General features: G+C 36.0%; 2 protein-coding genes across 2 annotated transcripts in view; both read left to right on the forward strand.

The window, feature by feature from the left end:
* Smp_161940 (putative cytochrome oxidase biogenesis protein (oxa1 mitochondrial)) overlaps positions 1-8,031 on the forward strand; it is a gene marked incomplete at both ends in the record, with an annotated part of 17,471 nt that extends 9,440 nt beyond the window's left edge. Inside the window, one exon of the mRNA XM_018793203.1 lies at positions 7,857-8,031. Coding sequence (XP_018647739.1) covers positions 7,857-8,031 — 175 coding nt within the window. The remainder of the gene's footprint in view (positions 1-7,856) is intronic.
* Positions 8,032-8,816: 785 nt separating this feature from the next.
* Positions 8,817-21,402, forward strand: Smp_073490 (protein kinase; the record flags this gene model as incomplete). The annotated part of the gene is made up of 5 exons (XM_018793204.1): positions 8,817-9,028; positions 13,849-14,093; positions 15,372-15,527; positions 17,647-17,865; positions 21,202-21,402. Exons 1-5 carry the CDS (start codon positions 8,839-8,841, stop codon positions 21,400-21,402), a joined length of 1,011 nt encoding a protein of 336 aa, XP_018647740.1. The 5' UTR covers positions 8,817-8,838.
* Positions 21,403-23,265: the final 1,863 nt, after the last annotated feature.

Below are 23,265 nucleotides of genomic sequence, written 5' to 3' on the forward strand. Positions count from 1 at the left end.
CACGAAAATGTAATTATCTTATGATTATTGACTTTCTACTCAATGCTCAATTTATTTAAAACTTGGTCCAACCTTGGTATTGATACGTGGAAATGGCTTAAAACATCAAACTTGAAGAAAGTCTTAAAATCGCAACTCATTGAAGTGTTGCAATTCCATGTTCGTATCCGAGATCATAAGTTGATACGTGATATGAATAAGTGGCCCAACTGATAAGGTACTAACCAGCTACTGAGACTGAAATAGACGAGAAAGGTTCGCAACTGCAATTGCCAAATGTCTGACAAGAGTTCTTCATTGGTCCACGTTTTTCCAAAGTTTGACTGACCGTAACAAACTGGTTAGATGCTAGAAGTTGTCGGTACTTTCCCAGTTAGCGAGACGGAGTCAGGTAATTCTTCCACCAAAGCTACAGTTTTATGTCACTGGGATACACTATTCCTAAAATATTACCCAATTTCCTCAGAGATTAACCTCTGCATAATAAGAATTACCAGTCAGTAATCTATTTGTTAAATCCATTTATTATATATTTGTTAATCATTTTTAACACAATACCACATTCGGTAATTATGTACATGCCTCAATTATTGTTGAGTATTATTAGTTAAGCAAATATTTCTCCGTAAAGATTACTTGGTCAAACATATAATTTATTTTTCGCTTACTGGAAATGTTGTTAAACTGTGCTAAATCAATCGATCTTACATGACTGTTTCTTGTCATCAACTTGGATGATCTGGAAACCACTGATCACAGCATATATCACCAATTAGTAAAGTTGAATTTTCATCTTTAACAAATGACCTTCAACATCCGTAAAGTAGTTCATACCGACAACAAAATTTTAAGAATCACCACTTGATAAACGTTTTGGTTTCATAATACAATGAAAAATTTATTGTGAGTCAATTGAAGTGATAAGAGGTGGCTTATTGACTCCTTACGAAAACCAAATTAATGACATCAAATGGTGAAATTCAATAGAGCGAATAGCTAAGAAAATTCATCCTTCTTATTAACTATAGTGAGTCAATATGACTTAAAGGCATTTTAGAGATCGGTAACTATATAATTGCATTTTATACTCTAATTATCAAGCATTTATTTTTGGTCGTTAACTTGCTATGTCAACACTAAGACGGTAATCTAATTTTATGGACAAAGTACATATTTATTTTCACAACGAACACCCATACAAAAACATAGTTTGGGAGCTTATGCATTTATGGTTGATCAAATGTTTAAGAGTCTATTCATTTTTGTTGTCGGCTGTCTCAATCATTATACTATGTTTCGGACGCACTCAAGCTTGTTATTTGTGTAGACATCACTTCGTCGTGATAGATAGTGTCTGTAGACTTTTCGATTCCAAAGACTAAGGGTCAAAATGTGTTGAACATTTTTCGTGGATTTATAAACACTACGGAATATTACTTTGTGTTGACATTCCAATTCGGTGATGTGTTTTGATGTTGCAGTGAGTGTTATCTTTGGACTTCCTCAGTTTTCTTGGCCATGAGACTTCGATTTTCCTATAAGTTTCATCAACAACCGGTCCACAAGTAGCAAGAGTTTCTGCTGGTTCTGAATCACTCCGAATCTGGATAAATGTTCAAGAATGTTTGAATAATTTTGTTCATCGTGTTTTTTCTCATTTTGTTGTTGCTGTATCGGCTATCGGACTTTTGGTTGATGTAGAGAATGCTTGTGCAACCACTGATGTAAGGTTTTTGTAACAATAATGTATTTGTGCTGTTCAACTATTTCTCTCGTATTTTAGATTGTGGATTACTATTGAAAGTAAATTAATTTTGTCTGATAAATATGAAGTAGGGTATTGTGAAGCTGTCGGTAAACCTACTTTTTTTAATTCATGATTACTCATTGTTTAAAGGCTCTTATGAAGTTGGTCATAAGGTGGATTGCATCCACTTTCCAGGGGGAATCCGACATCTGTCAAATGACGCAGAAAACGTCATGACGACACAATAGTTCATTATTGCTATTATTATCCTGAGAAAAAGCGGATTTTACCATGACCCTAGAAAGTCAAACATCGGGATATAAAGCAAGCTAATCAACTAACGGTGAAGTGACATCTAGGCTTTTGGGCTTATTTATAAGATATATGTGATTGATTTTGTCAAAAGGTCTTGAGATGTCAAAGTATATTACATCAACCTTCCCCTAGCCATCCAAAATGGTTGTTCATCTGTTCACAGCGGTCAGCAGGATGATTATACAAGAATGACCCATCCAAAAACCGTGCTGTTGGGTTGAAAGCACGTTTATGGACAACGTAGATTGTCATATAGCTCCTGACATGTTGAAGTGATTGCCTCCTTGATCCCTTTCCAGTTGTTCTCCAAGGCAGTTCCCTCTTCTTTGAGTAGATCTTGTTAGGCTTGTGATCCGTTCCCGAGAACTAGCTCGAATTCGTTGAGTCTTTCAGTGTCTCAAAGGAAAGTCGTACGAAACTTTTGTAATGCTGTTTCTCTAGTTGTCCAATGCTTCTTTAGCATCAGTTTCATCTTGGTCATAAACAGGTGGTGATTTGAGGCTGCGTCAGCTCCTCTCTTGGTTCTCACGTCTTCCATTGACCATCTGAATTTTCTACTGATGCAAGTATGGCCGATCTGAATCTCTGTAGTGTGATGCGATGAGATCCATTTATCTTTGTGTGTGGGAATATTGTACAGCCTGTAACCAAGTAGTTGAATGCACATAGGTTGCAAATCTCTCACCATTTTCGTCTCTCTTTCCCAGTCCATGTCGTCCCATGATATCTTCGTATCCGGTGTTGCCCATTCCAACTTTGGTATTTAGGTCTCCTATCAGAATGGTCAAGTTCTTTGTTGGGCATTTCTCGACGATTGACTGCAGCCCATCGTAGAATTCACCTTTAACATCTTCATTGTATTCGTCGGTAGACGCACAACATTGGATGAAGTTCATTGTAATGTCCTCTTTCTTTGTTTTGAAGGAGGCTTGGATGATCCTGGGTCCGTGAGATTCTCATCTTATATAAGTGCTTTCTGTGCTTGTTTGGATAGCGCAACGCCTTTTGTATGTGGAGCATTTTCTTCTTCATGGCCGGAGTATAACAGCAGCTCCCCTGAAGCTAGTCTTTGTTGTCCAACATGCTTCCAATGTGTTTCACTGGTTTCAAGCACCTCCAGATTGTGTCTTTTCATTTCTGCAGCAATTTGGATGGCTCTCCCACATTATGCGAACATTCCATCTACCTAAATTAATGGTTGCTCTAGTTGTCAGAAGGGGCATCAGCCTCGTGACTTCCGAAGGAACTTGGCTTCCATCCTGAGGCGTCATATCTCTTCGAAATGAAGACCTTCTAACTCCCAGGGCAGAGTTTAAATGGTTTGAATTATTTTTTCTGGTTGGCGTTTTTTAGCAGGAGAGTCTTCTACGGGATGGGGTCACCAACCCCATGCCCAACTCTCCTCCTTTACCCAGGCTTGGGACCGACGGTAACCTCAAAGGTGCTCCAGGCGGAGTTAGACACTAAGATGGTAGTCTAATTTTATGGACAAAGTACATATTTATTTTCACAACAAACACCCGTACAAAAACATCGTTTGGGAGCTTATGCAATAATTAATGAATGAATGAGAGGTAAAGATTCAGTTTAATTTTCCTTTGTTCATACATTAAATATTTAATTCTTCTTAATTTCATCTGACTGCTTCAATAAAATGTTTCATTTGTTTCATTAGACTGGTGCTGAATTACGTTCGGGTCAGACACAACCTACTATTCGTGTATTTTCAAGAGCGTTACCGGTTGTTGGTTTCCTTTTTGTGATGAACATGCCATCGGTAAGATATTCATTTCAAACGTCAGTATGTGTTTAAATGTTCTAATCTTCAAAGTTAACCACTCGTTATTGTTATAATGTGTAGCTTACTGTTGACCTTATTATTAGGAACGCTTGATTGGGTCAATTATTCTTGATAAGTCTGCTAATCAAGCCCATGTCTTAAACATTATTAATAACCCCCAACCAAATTTGCATGGTAACCTTAGCACAAGATAAAAGATGCGTGGTTCAAAAGTCAAAGACTGATGATAAGAATTTCTTTGACTCTCAAAATAAATCAAACCGAATTATGGGTACACCACTTTTTATGTGATCTATTTACTGTAAGATTTGTATAAGTTGCCGAGTTATACCAACCAATAATAGTCCAACAATTTACTATGTGAACACAAATTTACTATATCGCGCAATTTAGGATCTATAATCCTTCTTAATGTGTAAATGCATTTCTCACTCAAATCAGTTAACCCATTGCTCGCCACATTAATTTCCTATTGGAGGCAAAATTCTTACTCCGGAGTGTTAATGCAGGACAATATTAAATAGTTCACTTGGTATTGTTTACTTGAATCTTCCCATTTGTGTTTAGAACTACAATGGATGGGCAGTGGTTAGCAGTGGAATCCAGGACATAATCCAATAAGTGACTGATCAATTGCAGTCCCAAACTTCAATGGGAAGATACAAGTAAACAATATCAAGTGAATTTAAACTTCACCCCATTGCACTAGCACGTGGCTATTAGGGCTCAGTAACTAAGTGGATAACGCGATGGCGTTTGAAGCGAACAGTACTGGGTTCAAGACCTATAGTGAAATGGAGGTACATCCAGCTGACGAGTCCTAAATAGGACGAAACGCGCGTCCTGGATCCCACTGCTAGCTATTATCCACCTTTGCTTAATATTACACAATGTTGAAATTATCTTTGTATTTCTCAAAGGAAGATGAATAAAAGCTTAGCCATCGGAATAGATTTTTCGCATTGGAAACCGATAACGACACGTAGAGTTTCTCGGAATAAGTGAAACACACTGGACCCAAGCTGGACAAAAAACGATAGAGTCGGGAGAGTTGCTGTTGTACCCTGGTCGGTCATGCGGGAAAAAATGCTTCGCATACACAATTATTTTCACTGATGCCATTCAAAATAGAACGAAAAACACTTATAGGATAAGAATCTTATGGGTTCAGAACCATCAAAGTATCCTTCAAAACAAAGGAGGGGATCGCAACGAGTGTGATCATTCTAATGGGAGACTTAAACGACAAAGTCGGAACGGATAACACTGAATGTGAAGATATCGCGGGATGGCATGAACTGGGAGAAAGGAACGAGAACGGTGAGAGATTTACAGACATGTGTATTCAACAAAATGGTTATAAGTGGCACTATGTTCCCCACAAACCCATACACAAAGCTACATGGGTCTCACCGGATCCTGACACAAAGAACCAGATAGATTATATTTGCATCACTAAAAAATTCAGAAGATCAATGGAAGACATGAGAACCAAGAGAGGGGCTGACATAACTCCAGAATATCATATGGTTGTGGCCAAGATGAAACTGAAGCTAAAGAAGCATTGGATAACTGGAGAAATAGCACTACAATAGTTCAATAAGGATTTCCTTTGAGACACTGAGAGACTCAACGGATTCGAGATAGTGTTCAAGATCAGAACACAAGTCTAACAAGATCTACCGAAAAAAGAGGAAACTGTAGTGAGGAAACGGATGAAAGATTTACTGGTCGTTCAACTTCGAGATCAACAGGCTGTATTCAGTAAGGAACGGCTGTGTATAGATCACTCCTTGATACTGCGACTCATCTTTTCATAATCAATCGAATCTACGGTTGTTTTTACGGAGCCGATGAATGAGATACGTCGGTGGTGGGTGAATATTCACTTTTGAAGCTTCAAGTGCATTACGAGGCAAGCCCCAAGTTGAATTCCTGAATGCTAATGGAAAATATCGGACGAAAGAACAATTTGCTTTCGAAGCTTTAGGCGGACATTAAGGGACTGAATTGATCAGCATGGTGGTTTTTGGAGATTATCGGCGAGTCGCCTGTTCTCTGCCACGAAGTTTAGCAGGCATATATACGTTACGGTAATCCATGCTCACCCCTACAAGTTACCTACTGTGATCTGAAATGCCTCTTATCATGTTGACTACCATAATACCGAAGATGAAAAATACATATTGTCCTCATGTATGTGTTTCTGTATCAAGTCATAACAGAGGAGCGGGACGAAAGAAACAGGAACGTTTGTCTGAAAGTGATGATAATAATGAACTGGTGGTTGCGAACAAATAAGCTTTATGCTATATGTCGTGAAACTGAGTGTAGAAATATATGGCACCCAATACAAACTTCACGGACAATAGTGATTTTTCAAGGTGAGTTGCGTTCCAGAAGATATGAGTTCTGATAGAAACCATGCATTTTTCCTGTTTAGTTAACTGCTCTTTGAGTTGAGATGAAACACAACAATGTAGTCTAGAATATTTGAGTGTTTACATATTTGTGTATTATTCTCCAATGTCATGCTGAATGTGAAATCGTATATATTCGTTATTTTGAGTATATATACGCCTAAAAGACATAGGCTATCGGGTCGAATCGGGAACAGTGAACACTGCATGGTAAAAACTAACTTCAGTGGGATAAGTCGCGACCAAATATACGAATACTGAACTCACTAAAGGTACAGTTTCGTCTTGATATTTTATTGCTAATAACATTATTGGCTTTATTTAATATTATATTTTTGGTACAATATGAAATTCCCAGCAAAAATATCTCAAAAGTTTTCCGTTTCTCGCTTCTTGTTCGATCCTGATGATAAATGTATTGAGTGATCAGCATTTAGGCGTTAGCAGTTCAGTCAGTCGACATTTAAACGATGTATGTTCTTTTCGCTGCATATTATCAACTATCGCTGATCGGGCTTTTTCTTGCATGTTCTTAATAGGTTGTGCGATTATTACACAATGATGTGTTCAAACAAGCAAGAACGGATAACTTGTCGAAACATCCAGATGGCAGGAACAGGTAATCCAGATGTTGAAGCGGGCCGCCTTGGATCTAAGACCTGAGATAATGATATTCCAACTACTCGATAGCTCTTAAAAGTGCCACAACATATAAGACATTTAGAGGTTGAACTTACACATTTTCAACACACCACCTAAGTAAAAATGTCTGAAGACCATCAGTCTCCGTACTAAGAATAGATTTGACGATTTAGATCCTTTTCATTCTGTATGATAAGTTGGCATATTTATCACAGTTGACAGGGATATAGTTTTGAAGTTATCGAGAAACTCTTTGGTACTTTACATACTACTAAGACATTTTTACAGGCTTCCCCATCACAGAATTGCTCGTGTATTACGTGGTGTATTCATGAGTCTAATCAAAGAAAATATCAGAGAATTCATTTGGAGCCACGATTAGGCGCAACAGATAATTCTTTTCCTTGGTTAGAAGTCTCCTATACTTAAAGAGGTTTAATATCCTCACAGGCAGATTTCAGGAGTGAAAATGCAATCAAAGTAATATAGCGTATTTAAAACGTTTGTAGTTTAACGCCTAAATGTATTCACTGTAGTTAACTATAATTTGTACCTCTCGAAAATAGAGAATAATTCGGTTCATAGAAGAAGCAGACATGAGGAAGCAAACAGCCAACTACTTCTGACCAACAAAGTTTAACAGTGTCTTGTTTGAAATAATAGCTGTTTAGGTTTAGATTTGAGGTCAAATGAAGCGGTATGATTGTTATAAAGCGGTATCGTGTGGTGCTCGCATGTGTTCAGTACCTTTTCTATGTAAGAATACTCTATTTATGCATATACTTGTGGTTCATTAACCTATTGGTAAATGTTTGCAAATTTTCATCAAAGGTAGAAGACTTTGTGACTTCAGTAGAGGAATGGTGGAGAATGTTGTTTATTTGAATCAGTCTTTAAAGACAGCTTTCATTCTCACATGTTTTATTTGTAGTCTACGAAAATTGAACGAGCATGTTTGGTGCTTCGATAATCAACCGATAAAACGTTTTGAATTTCTTCACGATGCCGTGTCTATGATTACCACTTTCCCACTCCTCAATCTCCCTGTTATGGAGAAACTTTGGGAAATTTTAGAGTGTTCTTCAAGGTGTTATAAGATTCTTTAAAAATACTGAGGAAGACTCGAAATTTTTCCGAAAAGTTGAGGATTTTCCTCAGACCTGGAGAAATTTCGGGGGTTTTGTGCCATTACCCTAAAATTTCTCCAGAGTTTTCTATTGCGGCTTCTCCAGAATTTACCCATAACAGACAAAATTTTCTCCAATATAGAAAGATTGGGTTTTACGTTTGTTTACAACTTTTCCGATGCATTGTCTATATGCAAGTAATAGTAAAGTGCTTTTTAGTTGCATTAGTATGGTTGCAATCATATAATCCAATATTTGCTAAGTAAAATTAATGAATTACTTGGTAAAGTTATAAATCTTTGTCGGTCAAGATGGTTGGTACGTTTTTTACTTATATCAACTAACGCTAGCTTCAACGTATGGGTTGGGTAATTCTAGAAGTTGTACATTACTTTTGATATTGCTTTCACTTCTTGATTTTTCATGTTGTTTCCACTTTGTTATGCTAACCCAGATTACAGCAACTTGGATTAACACACGTTCATACAGGGTAATTTTTCTCTGTTCACCTAGATTGTATCCCGGATTGAGTTTTAAAAATATTAAGCAAAATGTTTAGACAAGTGTTTCTGTGTAATGATACACATGACTTTTTGCACTAACACTTTAAAAAATATTCTATCCTCGCAGTTCTATCATATCACGGCTTATTTCTCGTAGATTTCATAGCTTTAGTTGGAAATATTGGTTAGTGAATCTATATCTGAATATAGTTTGGTTTTTTGTCGATGTTTGTACATAGTTACCACTATTTTTTGTTTCAGAGTTTAAATAGAATAACTGCATATGTCGGAACAGTCCATAAGACATCGGTTTCTCGCCCTTCCTAATGAGCAAAAGCTGAAGTTAGGTAGAGTCACTTCTCCTCGTTGTCACCTAACTCCTGTTCCCAATTTATCTACAAGTGCAATCTTGGATATTAACGATACCCCCATAACTGTTACAGGTGATGATTTCGAGGATACATGTATTCTTGGTAAGTTAATAGTTCTTTAAATCAATTTGCATCCTTTTATATTTTAATGTGGTGTTCAATCCATTTGACTTTATATTGGCCAGTATTTTCACTGAGTATACTGATCCGAAAGATTTAAAAGGGATAATATAGTCAACCAGTTGGAAACTAGAAGTTAAATTAATATTTCATGTCAATCAAGTACTGTTAGAAGATAAAGTTCTATTTTGTATACCCTATGTAAAACAATCACTAAAGAATTCGTAAGTGATGTCATTTTTTTCTTGCTTATACTGAATTATGAAAGCCATCAAAGCACTGGTTCATTGTAAAACAACTAGATTGTAACCTCTTTTCAGGTTTCTCATGGCGCACTAGAGAAACGAAGTAGGCCACTTTGAAGAGTTTCAGGTTCTTGTTGGTTGGCGTTTATAAAGTATATTACAAGTGTTTCTAGTCATTCTAAAATTAACTATACCATTTTTTAATGTTCTAGTTCTTTTTGATATTTTCTCGCTTTTGTTATAGTATGCATTTTTAATACATGATTCATCCTCTTACTTACATACGCCTGTACTATTTATCCTAAATTTTCCAAACTTGTTTGCCAAATAGTTTAACTTAAGGATTTATTTATTTATTTAAACATACATATTAGTACAAAGGGGCACCAGTTATATATTTGCCACACAAAACAATGAGAATGGGAAGAGGAAAGGGGCAAGAAGCATATATAAAAAATAAGAGTAATGATGGGGGAAACTGAAAGGCACAACCAGAAGACTCTTTCAGTTAAGAAAGTTATAACCACTCTTCATAAAGAAAGTAAAAGAAGGTTACTGCAGGGTCGCCACTGGCTTCTATTCTGACCTATATCTGATAACGTCTCTAGTCACTGTTGCACCATCTCTCGGACCCCACCCAACCAGGGAGTCGTGAAGGACCAAAAGAAACCAACTCTTTGCAGCCTTCTTTCATGCCACGACACCATGTCATACACTGACCACCTCTCCGCTTTTTCCAACTAGTCCCAGCGTCGGCATATAATGCACGCCGAGGAATTCTTTGGGTGTTGCCACTGTATGTCAGCAATCCTTCGGAGACGACGATGATCAAACACAGAGAGACGTCTAACATCCTCAACTCGGAGAGGCCAGGTTTCACAAGCATAGAGCAAAACTGCTCTCACCGACGCGTTGTAGATCCGACCTTTTACAGCCAGACTAACATCACGAAGGCGCCAAAGATGGCCCAGATTGGCATAAGCCGCTCTGGCTTTCATTATACGTGCATCGATCTCATCACTTACGCCACCACCAGCACTTTTGTAGCTACCTAGATACACGAACTTCTCAACTACTTCAATCTGCTCACCATCCAGGGTGAGTACAGGATGAGAATCCTGCCAGGAGTACTTTGCACTTGGAGGGTGCAAAGCACATAAGGTACTTGCGGACACCGATTGCCAACTGATTAAGTGCGGATTGCATGCCTTAGGCATTATCGCACAGTAAGACAATATCATCCGCATACTCAAGGTCGAGAAGTCTTTCTCCAGGCAACAGATTCATAGCGCCACTACTTGCATCGATCAGAGCTGTTTCCAGAATGTCATCGATGACAAAGTTGAAGAGGAATGGTGAGATTGGGCAACCCTGCCTAACACCACTGCTTGAATGGAACAATGGATAAAGGTGGTTGTATGCCCTTACTCTGCCTGAGGTGTTTGTATACAGGGCCTTTAAGATGTTAATAAACTTCTCAGGCACACCCTTCTTCAATAGACAATCCCAAAGGAAAGTCCTTTCCAACGAATCAAAGGCGGCCCTGATATCAAGAAACACTATGACTATTGGCCTGTGATAAGTATGACGGTGTTTCAAAATTTGGCGGAGGGTGAAGATATGATCAATGCATCCTTAACCAAAAATGAATAAAATTAAATTACGGAAAAACTTATTTGTAAAATATCCTCACTATTTAGTCTCATTTTTAATCACATTTGGACTGGTATTGTAGTCGGACGCATTTGATTAGGAATACAGTGGTCTTGAGGGTGGTTATCATTTCCCGGTTGCCCACACCGCGGAATCGTTCCTCTAGAGGTACCTAAAAATGAAACTAGGCTAGCGTTAATCTTAGTGACCTGAAAGCGTGACCGCAGTGCCCAAGCGAAAAGTGCTTGAGGTCGGTCAACCACGACTTTTTTGTGGGTAATTTTTGTGTCAGCATTGTACTTGTTGAGACCTTACCTTCGGAGACGTAAGTCCGTGGGATGAGGTGAGGTATGCATCTTTAGGGTCGAGCTTCTTTGCACCACCCTTCCTTTGTGGGAAGGCTGGTTGTCTGAGGGAAACACTTCACTGCCGTCACACCTCTGTACAGTCAGAAGTACAACTTCACCCTCAGACCTTAGGTGTGCTGCCTTTAGTCTTACTACTCTTCGACCGACCTGTCTGACATGCTAGGACCTTGAGGAACGGATGTTCCGGTCAGTATAGCCCGATTAATTCATTACGATAGAGAAGCTTTACCACCACGTCAACGTAGCAGCAACGGTCGGGAACACAAGATAGCCTTTCAAACTAATTAAAGAATCCGGAATTAGGAAGTCAAATGTAATTGAGGCAATCTCGGGAAAAGACAGCACTCTTATCTCAGTCAGTCAGTCAGCTGCGACGTAGGACCAGGCACATATATGCATCAGTCCAAGTTGGCATGCCTCAATAGCCCAATAAGATGAACACCAAATTCATAGAAGTAGCTAATTTGGTGATGGTAATATAGAAAAGAAAGATTGTGTATAAGGATATAGTACAGGAAGAAAGACAGACATGGAGCACTTTTAATCTCACTGTTTAAGGGAAGACAAAGAGTGTATACACCTAAGCCATTGTGATCCATTCTGAGTCCTGTCACTCTCCTCCAACCATCCTTAAAACTAGTCAACATAGTGCGTCGTGGTAATCGGTGTTCAGGCATACGTAATACGTGACCAAACTATCTCATTCGATGAAGATTCACAACATCGTCAACTGATTTACCATCATTCTCTAATACCCTGCGTCTAACCTCACTATTACTTGCCCGGTGATCCCAGCAGGTGCGAGCAATCATTCTAAGGCATCTGCGGTCAAATACTACGAACTTACGAATATCTCCTACTCTTAGTGGGCACGTTTCGCAGCCTTAAAGTGAAACAGAACGAACTGCTGCACAGTATACTCCACCTTTAATTGATAGACAGATGTCTCATCTTCGCCAAAGGTGATGTAACTTGACAAAAGCCAGACGAGTTTTCTAAATCCGTGTTGAGATTTCGTCAGACACTAACCCATTAGGGCTGGTCAGACTTCCAAGATAAGTGAAGTTGTCAATTCGTTCGACTACTTCACTCCCTATCCTCAGTTAAGGTGTTGACGCAGGCCAGTCCTGGAGCAACAACTTACATTTAGATGAGGAGAAACGCATTCCAAATATCCTTGGATTGTTACTTAGTGCCAACAGAAGACTCTGCATTTTGTCAGCATCTTCACCAAACAGGACTATGTCACCTGAGTATTCTCAGTTGATAATTGGACCTCCTGGTAGAAGATCAATGCCCGAAAATTCAGTCGACGATAGCGTTATTTCAAGCAGTAGGTTTATGATGAAATTGAATAAAAATCAGATAGTGGACAGCCTTGTCAGACACCACTTGAGGTTGTAAAATCAGATGACAATTCGCCATAAGCTCTGACTCGACTGGTAGTGTTCGAGTAAAGAGCCTTCACAAGGTTTATGTACCTCTGAGGTACACTTTCCAATGACAGACACTGCAACAGAACCTCTCGGTCTACAGACTCAAATGCTGTTTTTAAGTCAAGAGACACCATCATTATTGGATGCCAATAAACATGCCTGTGTTCTAAAATCTGACGAATAGTGAATATGTGGTCGATGCAGCCACAACCAGGTCTGAAGCGTGACTGATTTCCTCATGTTTGTAGATCACGAGTCTTAGTTAGGCGTCCAATAATTTTTGAGGCTAGTATTTTAGATGCTATATTAGTCAAACTAATCCCTCTATGGTTATCACAGAATGATTTTGACCCTTTCTTATATATTGGGACAATAAGTGACTGTGACCAGTCGGATGGGATTACGTCCAACTCCCAGAATTTAGCTAAAATATTAGTTCACCTAATCACTAAAATTGGACCATCATCCTAAGAGACATTTGAAGTTAATCCATCCGTACCAGATGTTCTTCCTCGTTCCAGACTATCTATCGCTTTTGGAACTTCAATTAGAGCTCAGAGATTTATCTCAATGTTCCATTCAGACTGTTTGGGAAAGGTTGAACTGTAGAGTAGCTGAAGGTCAGCTGATTCGCTTCTAAGTGTTCCGCTCATCGATCTCCGGTTGCGGGCTTGTGCATGGCCTTTGACGAGGAGTCCTATACTATCACAAAACGCCCATTCAATGCTTTCAGCTTTTCAGTTGTGGTCTAACTACTGTCATTTCTCAATTTAAACCATGAAAAAGCTTAATTTATGATAAACTCGCATTGAATTTCCTCAAGTTACATCAAGGAATGTTTACACGATGTATTTTAACAGATTACTAACCTTAACCTTATGTATATTGCCTTGTAATCAATCTTCAGGGTCTTCTCACAAATGACAAATTTAATTATCACCTGCTGACTAGTAAAACTTTGAAAAATATTTACGTTCTCTTTTTGTTATTGTTTATTATAGTTAACTCAGTTGTCTTTACGACTAATATGAATTGAAATGTCATTATTTATTTTCCAGTTGTTTTATATATGGATATTTTTCATTTTATTGTTTTATCAGGTGAAGGTTTTTTTGGACAAGTTTCCAAGATGCGTTTAAAATCAACAAAAGAATCATTTGCAGTTAAAAAAATACCATTTTGTAATTTGGACCCACGTAATCCAGATATGATAGCAGATTTGGAAATAGGAAAATTGCATCCACATCCATTTTTATTACGATCTTATTGTGCTTTCACTCATGTAGATTCTGTTTGGATTTTATTAGAACTTATGGATATCTCTTTAGATGTACTTCTAAATAAAGTAAGCTTCCACTGTAGACGTAATGTTGTGCAATCAGTAATTCTAAGTAGTATGTAAAAGTTATGTGTGTAGAGGCTGCTAAATGTTTCATAAACGAAGTTACCTCTTGTATTAACAAGCGTCTAATCTTATTGGCAGTTCGTTTGAGGTAACTAGGTAAAACATTTCTTAATGATATAAGTACTACTCTTTATCAGCAGTAAACCAAACTGTTTGTTTTAAAGTGTTGACTAGTTCATCGAAAGGATCTTTAAGGAACATAAGACTGACATTTCACTGGTCAATGTGTTATTTACAGAACCCACCCTATCTAGTTCATTCTACACGTGTTTTAATGCAATTGTTTGAAAGCTTGTAAAATGTCGCTGACTATAAGAAGTTATAAGTATTCAGCTTATGTGTCATAAATGTCCTAAAAAATATCTTGAGTGATGAGTTTTTGTTAGTCGTCATAAGGGCTTCTACAGTTGAAGAAACCGACTTTTTTTTGGCAAAAAATACAAATAGGACTGGTCTTAATTTTCTAAAGAAACTTGTATGGTAAGTAAAAGTTGTATTTGAAATAACCTCCTCAGTGATTTAAATTGAAATAATTCCAAAGTTTCTCCCGGATATCTGATCTGAACATTTTTCACTGAATTTAACCGAACATTTTCAATAACGTTAGTATATAAATACACATAAAACATTATACATTTCGAATTTTCATCACATTTTACATCAAGTAGTAGTACATCGTACTATACACTAACATGATAAAGCAACAGTTTAGTATAGGTTTCCTTTCAGACTTTATTTACGTTTGATAATTTTGGTTATTTCCATAAAGAATCTCGGATTGGCTTACTCTGTGAAACGTTGGGATGACGTAAATTTCAGTCACTGATATTGTTTTAAATATAATTTCGTCTAGATACTTAATTCCGAATTTCTCTTAAGCTGGTTGTCCGAATTTAGATGAATGTCCATATAAGCTTGTATATATATATATATATATATATATATATATATATATATATATATATAAACTACGAAATCTCATGAAATTTTAAATTATTAAATTCTATCAACGTGAGTAATTTTATTCGTAGTTCAATAAGTGTGAAATGAGAGCTAGTTAGTCAAATATTCTGGTTATTTAAATTTCCCTAAGTTTAAATAGGGAGGTCCTTTTTTTAAGCGAATCAATAAAAGTATTTGTTATACCAATAGGTTCATGATGTTATTTGTTCTTTGTTATCCTATGTACTCTCATTTTGACTTTAAATTATTTTACAGGTAAAGGCAGTTAATGAATACATTCCTGAAAATGTTTTAAAGCATATAACATTTTCAATCGTTTCAGCATTATATTATTTACGATTCGATATGAATATGATTCATCGTGATATAAAACCGGCTAACATGTTAGCTAATAAAAGTGGACAAATAAAAGTAAGATGATGGATATATATATGCCACCATTTTGTAATCTTTTTTACTACTTCATGTTACATAGACTTAAATTATGTGTTTAGTATTTTCTGGTTAGCGTTTTTTTTAGCGAGTTAGCTTTTCTACCCCATGCCCAACCCTCCTCCTTTACCCGGGCTTGGGACCGGCAGTAACTCTAGAAGAGCTACAGGCGGAGTTATGTGTTTAGTATACCATATCAAAAAAAGATGCGATTGTAATGTCAATGAAACAATATTCTGTGTTAATTATAAGTAATAAGATGGTTATATTATCTGTTATTTATTTATTTAAACATATAAATATTGGTACAAGGAAGCACCAGATATATATGCACCACACAAATCTCATTTGATTTATGTGAGGGCTATGATACTGCCCAGGTGCCCAAACTGAAGTAGGTGGTTTTCTTAGGGGACCACACCCGGAGTCTTTGACTTAAAGGTCTGACCCACAAGGCAGTGGAGCATCCTGAGGAGATGCAGTCCCATGGTAGCCGGTGACCAACGATTGATTCATACGCCATTTGTTCCTTCAGGATACTGGAACTCATGTACACCATTGGTTTGGAATCAGGGTTTTCCAACTCCCTTAGGTGGACCCTCCGTGTCCACCAACCCGTTTAAAGCGCCGGACATTCGCTTTTCGTCCTCTCGATTTCGTAAATATCAGTAGTGCCACGAAAAGGCAGTGAGTAGGACTTCCCTAGCAGAGGCTATATATTCGCGAGGCCATGTGAGAGTATTTTGAGAGGGAGAGCTGACCTCCCCACTCTCGGCCGTACCAGGGCATTTGGGGGCATAATAAGATGGTAAGATAAATTCAATTGAATTGTTTAAAGTATATTCATACCTCATTATTGGATATTTCGAAGGTGATTATATATTGTTCTCTTGATGAGATGTACTACAAGTCAACGATTTCCCATCTAGCGCAGATTAACAATGATAATGTTTGCCAGTATTTCTGTGCTTTAATCTTATTCAGCTAATATTGTGGTAAGGGATAATAAGTAGACCACATATTATGTATTTCAATCACTTCAGTTTATAGAAAAAGAACAACTTGGTGGGAACTGGCCTACATGGAGTAAGACCATTCTCACACTCAACAAAAGAGACTTTGTAGGAGATTTTAGATCATTTAAAAAATAAGGGAAGAACATCTCCTTGTCATATAATTGCTTTGGTTAACAATAAAGTGGAATTTTTTCCTCCATCTACAGTATACCATCCTCTTCCAGAGAATTAAGAACACAATCAATTTGCTGTCTCACTATCAGTTTTATCATTTATAAACTTTCTTAATTATAGTGGTCTTGGAACAGACTCAAAGTCTGAGGCTTATTCTAGACGTGCTCATCAAACACGCTTATCACCCTTATCAAAACTGAGCACTATATAGTAATTTGGAACAACTGTACCATCCAAAGCATCTATTTCACATTTGTAAGCAAACTGGTTTACATTATTAGGCTACTTTAATGTAGGCTGAAGTATGAGTGGCAATAGTTTTTCACTTCTAACCTTAACAATACTGACTTAATTTTATTCGATAACACATATTTCTATTTGGTGTGTTACATTTGTTAATATCACTTGATTTCACAACGATTTAAAAAAAATTTCATTACTATATTAGGACTGGAGTAAAATAGTAGTTTAGATAGTCGTCTTTGGAATTTTCTTCACTACTGCTATTTTAATATTATAAACTATATCTACTCTTAAAATTATGTACGGTGAAATGATCTGCTGTCAGAATATCTTTTTTTGCTTATTCAGTAATATAATGTTTGACTAGATTTTGTGGATATTGTCTTGCAACCATGGTGCTAGACTTGAAATCTTTATTGTCACGGTATTACATTGCTGTGATTAATTACTATATATATATAAAGTACATTTCGAGTATGTTAAGATACGACTTCCATATAATCAGTTTACCACAGATTTTTACCTATTGATCATGACTTGTTAAGTTCTACGTAACTTCTATAGCATTCATTTCCACTATATTGTTATGAAAATACTTCAAAGTATTTTCGTAGTTTACTAAAGTATCTTTTATATCCTAATTTTTTTTAACTTTTACTTTATAGTTAGGAGACTTTGGTACTGCCGTCACTCTTTCCAACTGTGAAATTTTAACGGATGTTGGATCATGGCGTTACCTTGCTCCAGAGCGTGTAAGCTGTGGTCCTATAAAAAGTTATGGGGTTAAATCTGATATTTGGTCTTTAGGCCTAAGCATTTATGAATTGGCTACTGGTACAAACCCATACGAACCGCCTAAAGATCCTGTAGATGCATTCAACCAGGTAATTCATATATATATAAATAATATTCGTCCTACTCACAATATTCTCGATGCATCTTCGAAATACTTTGAAATCTTCACATTGTTACTTTTTTCGCATCCACGATGGGAAAAATAAAGTCCTAATTATCCCATTAATGAAGTTGCACAAATCATAACTTGTGTATAACAAAGCATACAATGAATCACTTATAATCTTAATAATAATACAACTTGTCTTTAATTAGTTACTACTTTCAAAAAGATCAGAACGTACAATAAACCTGCCTTGGATTGTAGTATAAGTTTATATTTCTTTAAATGGCAATACACAGAAAGATACTATTTACCTAATGTGTTATAAATGGTTCATCTCAGCATATTTTTGTTCTGCCAACTGTTTTATTGTATCACTGCAATTAATTATAAATCACGAGGCTTTGTAGAATTATATATATATATATATTTAAGCGCGAATTGACTTGTAAATTTTCTTGAAAATTTTTACTTCAAGTTAGTAAATGAACAACACCGCATAATCATGTGTTGCTACCATTAATGTATTGTCTAAATCTCATGATTGATTCACTAGTAATTTTTACGTTCTCAATAATCAAACAAACATAACTATATTTATAGCTTGCTGATGTGTTTTTGTTGTTCTTATGATTTTGAGAAGTTTAAAATGGACGGATTCAAGATCATCACTATTACTATCAGTGTAGTCGTAATCATCATATTGAACTTAAACAATTAAAATATTTCAAAAATAAGAAATTATTATGAATTCAGTCACTGTAAAGAGATGATTAATCATTTGAGAATTAACAAATCATATACAATGAACCATAATTATTATATGCAAGTGTATAATCCAAATTGCTAAGTTTAGCACTATAATGCACTAATTAGTTCATCTATTTAAATATGTTGTTTTATAAAATATTTTTAGCAGATAGATATTATCAGTTATCTAAATGTGTTTTAAACGCTTAGAAAGTTTTCTTGAATATTACATTTCTGTAAAAAAATCTATCATTGACATTAAATAGAATAGCATATTGTTTTAATGGAATGTTTACTCTATGAGTATTTCTGCGAAGTATTTCTGTCAGTATTATGCAAATCACTAATAATAAAAATTGAGTATGTTTCTTCTAGAACTAGTTTAAATGTAGTACTGTGCTGTTACAGGGTACTCAGTAAACTTGCATAATTATTCAATTTTATGTAAGAAATCCAATTATTATCTATATGAATTATCTTTGATGCACTGATTAATTTATGTTTCTTGACTACTTTGAAAATGTGAGTAATATTTCGCGAAATACATTAACATGAATTTTATTTTTTCATATATCGGTTTAAATTAACGTGAGCGAAAGAGTTGAAACAGGCAACGAATATAAACGATGCTAGACAATTCTACAGACTAATTAAGGAAAAAGATATTACAAAGCCAAGTCTTAGTGGGACTACCTCGGAAAAGGATGAAGCTATTTCAATCTAGTGGATTAGTTAGTAGTGGAGAACACTTAGAAAAACAGTTCAACTGATCTCCGACCACCTTTCAATTACTCTGTATCTCCAGTCAGCCTCAATGGCAATTTGACACAGGTTCTCGGAATCCTAGTGAGGTTAAAAAGATTGAAGGTAATTTAAGATCAAGAAGAGCAGCGGACCTTGATGGGTAAAAGCCTAGAGATCTCTACCGATCATGGTCTAGTATTAGCGGTTCAGTTAACTAGAACGTCACTAAGTCCCAAGGAAACAAAAGGCGTATGAACCTATCGTTGGTCACCGGTTACCATGGGACTGCATCTCCTAAAGTTGTTCCACTGCCTTGTGAATAAGACCTTCAAATCAAAGGCTCGGAGAGTGACCTTCTAAGAAAACCATCTGCTTCGATTTGGGCATCAGGACAGTATTCCAGCTCTCATACAAATCAATGATAACTACTAATAGCCTCATTTTTATTGTGTGGTGCATATGTATTTGGTGCCCTCTTGCACTGATGTTTGTGTGTTCAAATAAATAAATAAACACCCAGTCTGTGAACTTGATGTAATCTCATCTGACCGCTTTCGATATCTTATTGTCCAAGTCTATGAAGAGGGACAAAAGTTTTTTGTGATAACCACAGCGGAATCAAATTGACTAATATAATATCTAAAATCATAATCTCAGCAATCCTTCCGCGCTTATCTAGGGATCAGAAAGAACAAACCAGGGAAAAATAGTCTGGTTTTAGATTTAGACCAGTATGTGTAGATGAAACATTGTCTTCATCAGGTTTTGAAACGTGGACATGTTTACCGACGCCCGATTTAAGTGATATTCCTTGTTGGTATTGGTTTGGATTGCCGACTAATTAGCTTGCCACGGGTGATAGTCAGTAAAGTAGTCTAGAGTATTGGCCATTTTACCTAAATTGAAGGCCTCATCAACACTTCGGAGTTGGTGCCTGGCGAAATCTCAGCACTAAATCAGCAAGTTGGGATAGCTTCTATCAACACGTCACCATTTAGGTATTTTTTGATTGCTAGTGTTCAATCTCCGATACCTTCAAAGCATTGCACGCTTATGTTTAAACCATTAAGTGAACAACAATTAGATTAGACACAGGTTACTTGACAAGGACAACAAATCGGTTGGTCATGTGAATTCACTTACTTAGGTTGTTAGAATATGTGTTACATATGCTCAACCACCGCCTACCTCGATCGGTAATGCTTGTTGATTCAGAAGTACGTTTGATAAAAACTACGGGCAACCAAACCAGAAAGTGGCATCAGTTCATGAAATCATTAACTGTTTGTCTGAGCCTTGCTGATAGATGCAGTCTATCTAGTTGGGGTCTGCTTGATAGCTACGACTAAGGGTTGACGATTTTGGGTAATATGGCTCAGAATCATTCAAAATAGTGCAGATGCATTTTATGTTTATGTTTCTTGCGATTTCAGATTTTAGTATCCCCTCATACATACCTTTCCATTCTTTCTTTTCAAACCATATTCCAAAGATTTAGCTTTTCTTTTTGTCATTACTATTACTTCATATCCATCATTTTTGTTATTTTCATCTCGTCCTAATGTGTTATGGCAACTTGGTCCAATGCAAATCTGTTGTAGGCTCTATTTTCATTATCTTTTTTTCGAATATCAGTTTAAACTACACATACTTTATTAGATATTTGTACTTTTACAACCATATTTCTTAGTATGTGATAGTCCACTGAATGTATGTGTAGAAACATTTTGTAAACTAAATAGTAAAATATCCTCATAATAGACAATTAGATTTTTCCTACATGAACACACATTTAAATTTCTTGATATTTCGACCTTTTATTTCTTAGATTGTAAATCGTGATCCTCCAAGTCTTTCAAGTAATCTACCATATTCCAATCATTTACGAGATTTTTTAAATATGTGCCTTATTAAAGAAGTCGGTGAACGTGCAGATTACAATGATTTACTAGTATCAGATTTTATTCGATCAGTTGATGTTAATTCTTATATGATTACAACAGCACAATTTTTAGGAAAATACATTTAATGAAAAATTTAATTTGTATATGTCACCTAGTCAAACTTCAAGGATGAACAAAGATATATATTTCTTTAGTTTTGTCGTATATTCTTGTTGTATATTGAATTTGAATACATTATGTCTATATAGGGCTGTGAATATTTATTTGTTATAGATTCTCTTTATTTGTATAACCTGTTTCTGTACACATAAAATGAGACTTTTTTTAAAGAAGATATTCAATTGAATGTTGTTTTTTTGGGTACAACTGTCGTTAATCTCTCTCGTTCCATCGAGTCTTTTTTTGGTTATACCATTTCTTTGATGGGAATACTCTCATGGATTTTTTTTAAATTACCAAATATTAATGATAGAAGGATATATCTTCAAAATGTATCTGTGTAAATCAGTTCCCCTTCCCCCTCTCGTTTACTATTTTCGATTATTTCATCTACGTGATATTTTGTAATGTAATTTTTTATTATTTTTTTTACCATTGTACATATTATTTCTTACGCACAATGTGTAATTAGCCCAAATTTATTTTATTTATTTGGTTTATTCGAAAATGAGCATTGATGCAACGATCATGATTAATTTAATTACCATATATAGATCTGAAACTTTCTAATAAACTGGACAGTATGATGTTCCAGCTTCATTTCGAAAAATTTTCTTAGTTCATCTTTCCGATATACGTTTAGTTCATATTTTCTTTTAAACTTATACTTATTGATCTGTTCTTATACAGTTTGATATATTATCATTATTATTATTATCTGTGATAGGAATAATAATAGTTATTATTGTTTCTATTGTGATACTTTCAAACTGCAATTCAATATAGGTGTGATATTTCGAACGTTATGTTCCTCTTAGCTGAATAGTTTTATTACAAGGTTTTTGTTTTCTGAAACATTACCAGTGTTTGCCTTATGTAGAAGTGAGCATCCAGATTATTCATTCTACAATTGTTAAGTTAGTTTGTTCTGATGACCTGGTTATGTCTACAGAATGCATATCTGACGTGTGTCTGGTACCGCAACCCTAAATCCCATGACACATGGTAAGAAAACAAAGATTAATGATAAGAATTTCTTTGACTCTGGAAAGAAGTCAAAATGATGTTTGAATACATCACTTTATGTGATTTAATTCCGGCCAGATTTGTATAAATTGAACTGAGTAATATTTAATATCAGTTAAACATTAACATACTATTTGAACACATTTACAATATCATACAGTTAACTATCTATAGCCAACGAATATAGCTAGTGGACTAAGTCACATAATGACTTCTGAAGACATGATTACATATCACAGACAATCCGGAAAATCTTGTGTCGTTCTCACTCCGGTCGATTGAGCTGTTGTCCACCATATCAGTTTTCTCAGGTATTATTGTCGCCACTTACCCTTTTGTTACCGTTGACTGTTTTCTTCAGTTGACCTGAATCAATGCGTCCGTTGCTTACAAGCAGACTTGAGTACCATGCTTCTAAAAATTCTCTGATATACTTAGAGTTTCTTCAGTTCAGGATTTTGATATTTTTCTGATAAAATTTGTCTTCAGTCGTTCTCTATATACATTGATGTGATTGGTAGTATATCATATTTTTTTAAAGTACAGGTTGTGTTCGTGTATACCTACACTTTGTTCATTGTGGTATGCTGCGTATGTTATTCGGCTAAATAATCATTAAAAGAGAGTAAAAGATCATGCTACTAATTTATTTCTATACGAACATTTATTTCATAATAGAGTCAATCACTGAAGTGCAAGTCCCATGCGCGGGATCTTGGGTGTTCACTGCTGAAAAGTCCAATACTAGGATCAAACGCCCTTCCAGTGCTTCCAGGTGTACTAGTATTAGTAGGTTCATGATC

The sequence above is a fragment of the Schistosoma mansoni genome, chromosome 1 (genome assembly GCF_000237925.1).
Source record: "Schistosoma mansoni strain Puerto Rico chromosome 1, complete genome".
Lineage (NCBI taxonomy): Eukaryota > Metazoa > Platyhelminthes > Trematoda > Strigeidida > Schistosomatidae > Schistosoma > Schistosoma mansoni.